Genomic DNA, 11,644 nt, shown 5'->3' with positions numbered 1-11,644 from the left:
CCAGAAAGAGTGAAACAGAAAGGTGATACGGTCAAATGAAACCAGCACTGTTATTAATGCAATAAATCTTAGCTGCTGTTGTTTGCTTTGTGTGAAGTAAAATGTAAAGTTTTACAGAATCAGTCCTAAATTTCCGGTAAACTGGCTGCAAACGGTCGTGCCTGGTCAGCTGAGTGATTTATGGTTGGAAGATAGAGGGATTACACCCCCACATTATTGATTCAATATTGATTCAGCTTGATAAATGGAGAGGTCCGACCATGACACAGTAGGCTACCTGGTTTCTGTGCAAGGGTGCTGCATTTGAACCTCGTCCTATATAAGATTAAAACAACATGTATCTCCTCCATTTCAGCTAGGGTTTTTTTGTCTCTGTGGAAAAGTAATCTGTTCCATGAAGGAAACCTTAAGAATAATTGTAAACAGATTCTTTTAGCTAATGATATTTACTTCACTCATCTTGATCTGAGCCCTTTAATGACACTGTTATTTCAGTAAAGGTTATCATGAAAATGTGTCTTCCAGGCATAGAGATAGATACGGAGAGCCAGACAGGGCAAACTTACTGAACCTACTCCTGCTCACTGAACTTGTTAGTACAGGCATCCACTTCTGTCTGTCTCTTCCTCTTCTGCTCTATGTCCCTCTCACACACAAACACTCATATTTTAGGCCTAGGCATGCTTCCTTGGCTTCTTCTATTGAAATTAAACAACCTGACAGAACAGAGGCCTTTTGAACTCATTCAAGATGTTCACCATATTGCAGGACTGACTGTGCTTCAAAGTAATTTCTCTCAGCAATCCAAGACCAACAACACAAGCCAGTGCCACTTGTTCTCCTACATTATGCAGATTAAATGTGTCATCTTGAGGTCATTAACTCTGACTCATTTTGTGATAATGAAAAACCTATACTGTTTATGACCTGAGGACACTCCGGTGTGCATGTACAGTATGTCTGTGATTATCTCCTTCCTGCATATTTTTGTAATGCACTGTTTGGCCAGCGGTGATTGCTGAGGATTACACTGAGCTGTTTTTAGGCTACGCTCTGCTCTGTGCTTACATGACAGGCTTCCGTCCTGAAATACTGATTATAACTTGACACGTGTGTGAATGCCCTCTCAGCAGGTTTGTTTGCATGTTTCCTGTTTCGTAAGAACCTAACCTGAACAGGTTTATGAGGACGCATAATACAACTGAGTTCCTCACATAGGCGTGAACACAGCTGACAAGAAAACAGAGATCACTGAAGGCCTAAAATAATGCTTGTCTATACAGCCTTTATATTAAACATACATTCCAGCTTTGGGCAAAGCAACAAAAGTTCAAAAGTTTGAAGAACAGGGAGCACTATGGTTTCATTTTGTGAAAAAGACAGCATGAAAGACTGCTCTTACGATTTCTGAGGTGATGTTTTGCAATGTTTTGACAGTACTAGAAGGAAGTGCAGTGATTGCTGATAACACTCAAGAAAGGTGAGAGATGTCACTTGAACCAAATTGATTGATCCTCCGATGCTGGAAGCAGCTGCAGCTACTAGTCAGCACAGTGTTTTTCTTTCCAAGTGTGACTCTCATGTGTTACCTCACCAGCTCTGACCTGTGTGGGCGACAAAAACAACAACACAGGCTCTCAGGCTTTTCATCTTCAGTGCTTTCATCTCTCAGACATACAATGCAGCTGTTTAATTTTTACAGCACATTAAATCTCGTCTAAAGAGGACTCAATCTAAACTTGGCTTGATTTGACTAATAATGTCCTTAATTATCCAGACACAAGAGTGAGGTGCTTATTGCTTTTAGTTTCAAGTGGTGTTCCTGAATCCCTGTTGCACATGCTACACATCAGAATTTACATGTATTATTACAGAGTCATATGTGAACACCTGCTTTCTTGTCCATCAGTTTCTCACACATAAGGCTGTTTGATGGCCAAACTTGATATAAATAAAACCTCAAAAGCTTTAAAAGACGTGTAGATTAAGACGTGTAAATTATGTTAAGCTGTTGCCCAGCATTTGATTCAACATTACACAAGCTTGTGCTTAATCTAAGAATGATAAAAGGAATTGATCCCCTTTAATCCTCACTCAATGCAACAGTTCTTACCCACATACACATTAAGTAACATTAACACAGGAAAAAGTCCAGTGTATTATAAAAAAATAAAATATCTTTAATAGTTACTTTAATTTTCTTTCACAAACACTTTGCAAGTTTTCACAGACACAATGCTAGATTGTAGAGAAGGAGGGTGATGTATCATAAAGCAGTTCTATGACAAGGATGTTTGGACAAAATTTAAGATGTTGAGAGTGCAGTAAAACTCTGCTATTTTGAAATGGCCTTAAAGGCTGTACAAACATGATCAGTAAATGCTGCAAGCATTAACAGAAAGTAGGACATCTGGATACAACACATGGCTGTCACACATCAGGCACAGACTTTCAACCTCATTAGTCTGTTACACCAACTCCACTTTATCACAGCTGGGCTACAAAAATTGTTGGAGGCTTCTGAAACCTCTGAAGCAAACAGAGTGGCCTTTAGGCAAACAACCTTTAGACAAATCAGCAATTTTCAATTTCAGAAATAGATTGTCATGCTTCTCGAACAGAACACAGGGCTTTGATGCAAAGTGTGTTAGCAAAAACAACAGAACTAAATGGTCATTGACATGGTGAACTCTCCAAATATCACAGCTTTCCGGTGCTTTAAATGAAGCATGATATTTGATAAGCCCTTTCATTGTCATAAATTTTAACATGTATTGTTAATTTAAAATGTGGAATATATTTGAAAACAGAAACAGATCTTGATTCATCACTTTTCCTTGATCTTTGCACTTGTGGCAGACAGTGTTAGGTACATGGACGGAGTATGATGTGAGTATTAGGGCCACCGTATAGGAAGAAAAACTGGAATTCCAACATGTAAATTTAAATTTGTTTGAATGAATCATAAATTGTAATATTTATGAAAATGAAATTGTAAAACAGATGAAAGTCAGGCTTTACCATTGTTTTGAAAGAACGGATCTGTGAAATAAGCAATATGGATCATCTTGTGAGATTTTACTTGGGCACAGCCAGGGGCGAAGCCAGAGGGTGACATTCGATTGGCCACTCCAGTGGCCACCTCAAAGTTTCTTAGCTGTGGCTAATCATGTGTCTTGTAAGAGACGACACTTTACATGAAAGTGATTATTTGGGTTGTATACGTAATAAGTACCCAGTCATAAAGAGGAGTGTGCGAATTGATAGCCTATGACAACTTCTCTGTCAACAAATCCAAACTTAATTCAGTACAAATAGCACTTTCTGTTCTTTACTTTAAGATGTCAATCCCATACATCTCCAATAATAACTTTGTAAATATTCAGCTTTTTGATCACCATTCTTTTGTTTTAAAATGTAATTCTTGGGATCATGTTTTTCTTCCTTAATGTGGCCCTAACCCTCTGTTGTAGCAAAGTGATGCAAGTTTTCTAACAAATACGATGAAAAAAAGAAACTTTTGCACTGCCTTTAACTTCATTTTTCTTTTTCATGCAAGTTTTATATAAAGTTGTAAAACATTTCTACAGTATTTACATAGGACCTTAGACTAAGTAAATCTCAATGAGTTGCTTTCATGACTTTGTAATAAGGTTGTTCATACTTTTGACACAGGCATGATACATTTTGAACTTTGGTTTTTGGATACCTGACATCTTATAAAAGCTCCTGTGAGGAACTTACAGTTTGTGTAAAATCTGGCGCACCTGTCAAAGCAGTACATTTGATCTCTGTTAAAAATAAACAACTGGCACATGTTAAGTTTAAAGTCAGCAAAGAATCTCATTCTGTATTAACTATGTAATCAAATGTATTATTAGCTGAAATCTTTATAATGTCATAAAGAGTATTCATCTCAGCCTGTCTTGTAACCAGTCAAAAACTCCTCACAGGAGCTTTAAGTAACATGGTTTATAAATAAAAAATGTAGAATAGCAAATGCTTTCTGTGTTTCACACATGAATGTCATGTTATTGAAATAACAATCCTTACGTCAAAGGCAGAAAAGCAACTTCATGTAAGAATTACATTTCTCACATTAAGTTTTGTAAACATTCGTGTAAACAGTGATGGTTTTGGATTCATGGACAGCTGAAAATCAGATATTTGAGATCTGCCTGAGCCTCTTGTTCACAATTTGTGTTGAGTCATTTTTCATTTTCAAAGGTACTTCAACCTCTGATCTTTTCTTTCGCTGCTTTTTAAATCTTCTACAGCATATGTATGATGTCAAAGTGACAAGGGAGAAGAAAAGCCCCAGACATGTCACTGAAAGAGCAATGAGGACAGGCTGACAGGGGAACAACTCATACCTTTCAGGCCCATCTTTCATCTGGCCAACATACCAGGGCCTCTCCTCTACCTCAATGTCAGCCTCCCTGGTCAGAAGACTCTGGATGTAGCTCTCATTGCTCACAGTTTCATTGACAAAAAAGTTTACCATGACTGTTGAGTACAGGGGCTCAGGCTGACCGTGATCAGTGACCTTCACCAGAAGGCTGTAGAGACCCCGGTTGCTGAGCTCCCTCTTTAATGTGATATTCCCTGTTTCAGGGTCAATAGCAAACGAGCCTGGTTCGCCACCTTTCCTCTTGATGATACTATAAGCAATCACAGCATTCATGCCTGTATCCTTATCCACAGCATAGACCTCTGTGATAGATGTTCCTGGTACTGTACTGGGAAGCACTAGCATGTACGACTGATTGGACTGGGGGAAGAGCACGATAGGTGGGTTGTCATTTACATCCAACAATAGCACAGTCACCATTGTAACACAGGAAAGAGCAGGCTCCCCACCATCGCTTGCCTCAATCCATAGCTGGTATGTCCCTTGTTGCTCACGGTCTAGAGAAGTCTTTGCTCTCAGCGCCCCTCGGCCTGTGTCTATCATAAAAATGTCGCTTCCATTGAGGATTGAAAGAGCAACCCAACCATTCTTCCCAGCATCAGCATCTGTCACAGAGAGGACACCAATCTCACCGTATCCAGGGAAGTTCTCTGGCACAAAGAATGTGAAGTCCTTGTTGATGAAACGTGGACTGTTGTCATTGCGGTCTTCTACAGTTAGTACCACAGTTGCAATCGACTCTCTCCTTGGTGTACCTTGGTCCACTGCTCTTACAATGAACCGGTACGTCTCTTTCTCCTCACGGTCCAGTGATGTGGTCACAGTCAGGACACCAGTCACTCGATCCACAACAAAGATCCCAGGAGCATCTCCTCCAAGGAGGTAGACTACCTCACCTCTGCCTTCGCTGTCTGGGTCTGTGGCTTGGAACTGGGTCAGAAAGGTATTTGGTGGATTGTTCTCCTCCAGGGACAGCTGAACCAAAGACTGCTGAAACATTGGAGCATTGTCATTTTCATCCAGTACCTGAACCTTTAGAAAGGTCTTAATGAACAGCTCTTTCTGATTTTTAGCAACCACAATGAGCTCATACTCCTGTGTTTTCTCATAATCCAAGGGCTCTGTGGTCTCCAGAAGGTATTCATTCTTGAACAGCTGGTAGGGGACAAGCCTGAATGGACCAGTCCCTTCCAGATGGCAGTCCACCTTTTGGTTCATATCAATGTTTTTGACAGTAAAAAAAGCTATCGGTGAAAACGCTGGCTCAGACTCTTTTAGCGTGACCACACCTTCCTTTTCTGGTGCTATGTACCTGGGCATGACTGCAGGGGGTCCTGTGACAACTTTGATGACATGGACAGAAACAGTGGCAACAGCAGGGATACAACCAGGTCCATTGGCTAGAATAGTGAGTTTGTAAAAACTGTTGGTGCCAGTGTCTATTTTCCCTGCTAGCTTGATCACCCCTGTGACTCTGTCCAAATGGAACAAGCTCCTGGTCTCCCTTGGCAAACGTTCGCTGTAAGCATAGCTGATCTGAGCATTAGCACCAAGGTCAGGGTCAAAAGCATGCAGACGGGCCAAATGTGCCCCTTTGGTTGTATTCCCATGCAGGGTGACATTAATTTGTGACTCTGTGAATCGAGGACAGTTATCATTCACATCTGTGATTACAATTTTCAAAGTAGCTGCGCCAAGTAAAGGAGGTGTCCCTCCATCCTCTGCGATGATATCTGTGATGTACTCAGCCTGGGTCTCTCTGTCCAGAGCCTCTGTCACTATAAGGAAGGGTGTCAGCTCACCCCCTTCATTCTCTTCAACGTCCAGCGTGAACACACCAAAGTCATTAACAAGCCAGTATGTCTGAACTCCATGTAGACCCAGGTCTGGATCAACTGCAGAGTGCTCCACAGCGTAACGAGCATTGATGGGTGTATTTTCTGGAACCGACATAGAAATCTCATCCACGGGGAACTTTGGCCTGTTGTCATTGACATCCTCAATGTAGATCTTTACTTTGATGAGCTGGAAGTACTGCTGAGGCAAAAGAAACACGTCCAGGGAGAGGACACATCCACTTCCTCCAGAGTTATCAGGACAGAGCATCTCCCTGTCAATTTCAGTAGCAGATGTGTAAAGCTCCCCCGTGGTACTATTCAGGTTCACGTACTGGTCGTTGACCCTCTTTTGCGGCAGATTGAAAATAAAAGGGGGCTCGACAGTAAAATCCAAATTTAGGTCTACTCCAATGGCCCCTATGAAGGTCCCCCTCGGTAATCCCTCCTTTATCTTATAGATGAGCTCTTTTGCTTGGCTGAAATTTGCAAAACAGGAGAGAGGGCTGGTGTAAAGCAAGAGGATGCACAATCCCTGTAATACAAAATAATTAAAGATGATAAAGTTTAATCAAAGGGTTGCATGATAAGGTGAAATGTACAGTATGTTTCTTTCTTTCTTTCTTTCTTTCTTTCTTTCTTTCTTTCTTTCTTTCTTTCTTTCTTTCCTTTTTTTACTTTAATTTTTCTTAAAACAAAATTCACATTCATAATTACAAGACCAGTTTAGTTGCAGGGCTTATTTCAATCCTTCAATAACAATCTGAACTGACAATATTATTAACACTTTAGCCATAAAATTAGGTGTTGAGTTTCTTTTAGATGAAGTGTCATGAAAGAATGTAAGAATAAAAATATTAAAGTGACAAAGAAGAAGGGCCTAGTCATGTCTCTGCCTTCATGATATGAAATGTTCCTGTTAATTTAATCTTTAGAGGGAATTATTGTAAAACTTACCCAGATTCCTCCTCTTTTGCTAAGGCTGGGGTGTCTGCTGTTGAACATGTTTCTGTCCTAGTCCAGTACTTTCCACTCACAGCAGGAAGAGCAGCAGCCTGGGTAACACAGGCATTTTGAGAGTTGAGCAGCGTAGACCTCTGCTGAGTCCTATGCCTTATTGCTATCTGAGTTGAACAAGTCATTCATCCCAGTGCTGGCTCAGGACACTCCCCCCGTATGCAAATTGGTCCCTCATGTTAACCAATAAGAGCCCTTGGCTACCATGCAATCTACTTGAGTTTGCAGATTCCTTTTTTTTTTCGTGAGAGCTATCAAAGGACATTGACACACACCTGCACTTTCCTTTCACACCCATGTTGTCACAAGCAGCAGCATTCCTTGTATTCTTGTGGGAGAGTGACAACATATGATTACAGACTGAGCTTATGATGACACGAGAGACTAAGCAAGTTGTTAAATATCCACAGTGAGGGGATTACTTTAATCCAGCATTAGTTAAAAACCACTGTAGAAGAAAAAAAACAGTACAGAATGAATTAAAGTGAATGTACAGTGATATAATGATGACGTGTCATGTTTCTTACAACACCCTAACATAACCCTTTAAAAATGTGACTGATAGGTGTGTTTAAGTGTAATACCCAGAAGAGCTTTGATTATTTTGCAGTGACTCCAACTGTATTCCAACAGGGAAATTGAGGCAATGTTTGGACTCTAAATACAGTCTAGACTTTGTGAAATTAATCAAAAAGGCATGAAAATAGATCAAACCCTGCACAGAGGTGATCTTGGCATCATAAGTGGTGCGATGGTCTGGTTCTGGATTGAGCCTTTAACTAAATCAACCCCCTAATCCTCATGTGTTCTAAATGCCGGGCCAGCTGTTTGCGGGGATTGGAAGCATACTGCTCAGAGAAATTGAGTGATTGAAGTTCTCTGGTAAAGGGCAGATTGAGACAGTCTCACACTCTCATTTGGTCTCATGGTGCTTTAGGCCTTTGCTGATTTCACATCACGAGGGACTGGCAGCTGGACAACACTGGAGACTGAAGTCTGAGGGTTTGGTCTAATTACATGAAAAGACAAAATCCAGATTTTTAATTTGACATTTATGAACTATGTTTTCCATTCACAGAGAAAAAGCGTTTATTTTACTAGATCATCTGAATCCATTATGCACGCAGCACCCTCAGCTTTTTTTCATGTATGTGCTGAGCTCAGAGATATTCCTGTAAACACAAGGTTGGAGTAGGAGCGTGAGAAAGCAGTGGAAGAGGGGAAATAAGAGTTATTTGAGTGCTGCCTTAAGGTGGAGTTGGTGTGAGGTGACAGGCGTCCTATGATTAGTGAGAAATTAGCCAGAGAGAAACAACTAAAGATGCCGGGACAAAACTAGTACACCTGGCAGGAACACAGTATTAGGTTTAGATATCAATAAAAAATACTTATAATCTTCTGAAAGACAACACATTTGGATACTATGCTGTTATTTTGACTAAATCTATCAAGTTCCATGTGTCATCATTTGAAGATCACTCTGCAAACTCTGTGTCAAATTGTTTTTTTCAACCCTATGCAAAGCAGTACCTCCTGTATCTTTACCACTTGTGTACATGTGTTAGTAGTTCTAGTTCTCTTGCAAAATCTTATCCAGCTTTGTTCTAACAGTGAAATGTATCACTCTCTATGAATATTTACTGTGCAATGCAAAATAAAGGCTGTTTGTTGAGAAATCACCTCGTCTGACACCTTTTCCCCCTTGAGGTCACACACCTTAAAAAAACACACATTCAAATGCCAATCTTGTCACCGATGGTCCAGTTGCTTCAATGCTTTCTGAAGAATCATCACTGCTAATTGGATTCTGTTTCATAAAAGGTCCGATACTCCTCAGAGGCTTTAAGTTTGTCACAATTATCAAGAAGCTATCAAAGATGTCATGTGTTACAGCGTATTGTAAGCAATGTATTATTTACTGTATAGTATTTGCATTACAAAGAGTTTCAACATAAAGGCCAGAGATGCCATGTGTCTGTCAACCTGATACCATGACCTCTTTGCCTGCTTGCCCCCATGAGTCACATGTCAAGTTAGTATCAAATTGCTTGTCTTCTCTCAGTATTATGCCATAATTCCTTTTAATATATGTCTACAAAGCACTTCTTATAAATAACAGCTTGTCAAGTGTGTAATATCAACATAAGTGTGATTTTCTTATAAATTATTCACTTTAATGCCACACTAAGTGCCAATTGTTTTGGCACAACAATAAAAAAACCCCAGATATATGACAAAATTACAAGAGGTTGGATGAGGACAAGAGGCTGTATTACTTTGTTCTTAATTACATCATTTACTGCTCTGACTCTGTGGGAGATGAGGCTGGGTAATCTGTGCCCAGATTTTCTAACAGATGTCCTGTTAACCTTGGTCCTTTCTTTTAATCAAAGGGCTTCTAAGCTGTCTTGATAGATACGAGACACACCATGGCTGTTATGTAAGATGAATACGACCACACAAAAGTGGCGTGTGAAAAGACACAGTAACTCATAAAGTTTAGCCTGTAAGCAGTACAAGTGTGCTTCTATACTGGGATGATTCCATTTCGCTCTGCAGTAGTTTCACATCTGTTTTTTGAGAATGTTGTCTTTTTTCCTATTTGTACTTGACCCCCTTTAAACCAATTAACTTTTTTCTGGAGCTGCTTCTCAAAATGTAACACATGCATATGGGAAAACTGTTAAACTGTTAAATATAACAGAAAGACTGAAGAGGAACACTCATTTTTCTAAAGTGTGTTAAGGCCTGTTTGAGAATTCAGTTTTGACCTGGCTCAGCCAGTCTCCCTTTGGCCCATCAGTGTAATTATGTAAATGCTTTAGAACACTAGGAAGCATCACTGTCCCCTTAATTCAAATAGCCAGACGTGTGATTTATTATATGTGACATTCAGTTCAAATGAACGAAATGGTCCAAAAAGTGCACACTTTAGTCTGCAATTTCTGAAATGCCAAAAACCACGAGCCAGTCGATTCAGTCAGTTATTGAGCCAGCTGGAATCATCTGTTTCCACAGTGTTTTTCTCTTTGAGACATATTCATCACAGCTGTATTATTAATTATAATGAAATTGCTGGAGAATTGCCTCTTGGCAGATCAGTGCAGTAAAACCAGAAATATTTGGTTTATGACATCCAATCAATCAAACTCACATTTCCCGTGTTTATCACTAAACAGTAATGGCTGCAAATCAAGCAGATTTCAGTTTAATGGAGCACCACACACCCGGCACACTGCTCAGTCAGTCTATTTGACAGGACAGAGACCTCATTTTATCCTCATATATAATGTCAGTCAGAACTGAGAGGGAGCATTGCACACAGTCCTCATGTTTCTGCCAAACTTTGCAATACCTGGGTACATAATGGGCATGATTTGCATATAGATATTCTCTCTTGACGAAGTCCAAGCATTGACTTTCAGCACCAAGACGGGCTCATAAATAACAATAAATATCCAATCCATTTCTTTATTTTCAGCTTGGAACATTTTCCAGCCTGGTGCGTTTTGGTGTGCATGAGCCAAACTGCAGCTGCATCCCTCATTGTCAAGAGGACAGAGAGGGCTTGTTTTGTGACTAGTTATGCGTTTTGAAAAAATACGACAAAGTGTCACCAGGTCTACTATTTCTGCATCCCTGAACGGTTAAAATGAGCATTTTCTGTTATAATGAGTGTACTGCTTTAGCTTTGATCTATGAAGTCATCCATAAGTGTTCTTGCTCTGTCACTGCCATCTACTGGTCAAACAGAGATTAAAAAAACATGAGGAATGATCTGGTCACACACTTTCAGCACTGTAGTGCATTATCAGTGTGTCACATTACTCATCCAGACCTAGAAAGCTTTTTTTTTTTTTTTTTCAGGTTTGGTCCAAATGTAATTTGGGACTGAATCTATGGTTTGGTTTTCATTGGCCTTTTGTTCTTCTACAGAATTGGATTAGTACAAATGTGCGAGCTGAGTCCAAAGCTGAAAACTTGTAACAGTGCTTATTCCTGATAAGTACATGATTTGTCATTTTACCAGTAGCGACCCAATTTTCTCAAAGAGGAGAAGGTACAGAGGAGAAAAAGCTTAAAAATGCCTCTCTGGCTCAGCATCATGGAGGCAATTTTAGTGTAAAATGGAGCTGTCCTAACATAATATTATACTACACAATTTCTGAACCCCAAAGGTCTATTTCTATTAACTGGAAAAAAATAACTCAACTGTTCTCCTTGTTTCCCCATCCTCACACCTCTCATGCTGTGTCTCTCCCCTACTGTTTCTCCCCCTGGTTCCCCCCCTCCGACTTGTGTCAGCTGCTAAAGATGCGCCCTGGCATGAATGTGAGAAAGCTCATCTGGAGGGGCGAGACGGAATGAGGGACAGGGTTTT

The 11,644-nt window shown here is 40.1% G+C and overlaps 1 protein-coding gene across 1 annotated transcript; it reads right to left on the bottom strand.

The window, feature by feature from the left end:
* Positions 1–2,318: 2,318 nt before the first annotated feature.
* Positions 2,319–7,346, bottom strand: pcdh20 (protocadherin 20). Its single transcript, XM_074666723.1, has 2 exons — positions 7,204–7,346; positions 2,319–6,781 (listed from the first exon to the last, which is right to left on the bottom strand). Exons 1-2 carry the CDS (start codon positions 7,249–7,251, stop codon positions 4,160–4,162), a joined length of 2,670 nt encoding a protein of 889 aa, XP_074522824.1. The 5' UTR covers positions 7,252–7,346; the 3' UTR covers positions 2,319–4,159.
* Positions 7,347–11,644: the final 4,298 nt, after the last annotated feature.

Source organism: Halichoeres trimaculatus, unplaced genomic scaffold, assembly GCF_033239565.1.
Source record: "Halichoeres trimaculatus isolate MK-OKI-2021-1 unplaced genomic scaffold, fHalTri1.1 fHalTri1_scaffold_3, whole genome shotgun sequence".
Classification (NCBI taxonomy): domain Eukaryota; kingdom Metazoa; phylum Chordata; class Actinopteri; order Labriformes; family Labridae; genus Halichoeres; species Halichoeres trimaculatus.
Note: the sequence above shows the minus strand (reverse complement) of the source record. Positions and strands in the feature narration are given on the sequence as shown.

Excerpts from the sequence above, each read along its gene's own strand:
- pcdh20 (XM_074666723.1), bottom strand. The coding sequence starts at position 7,251 with ATGTTCAACAGCAGACACCCCAGCCTTAGCAAAAGAGGAGGAATCTGG. Across the intron at positions 6,782-7,203 it reads GCAAAAGAGGAGGAATCTGG|GGATTGTGCATCCTCTTGCT; the intron begins GTAAGTTTTACA and ends TTTGTATTACAG.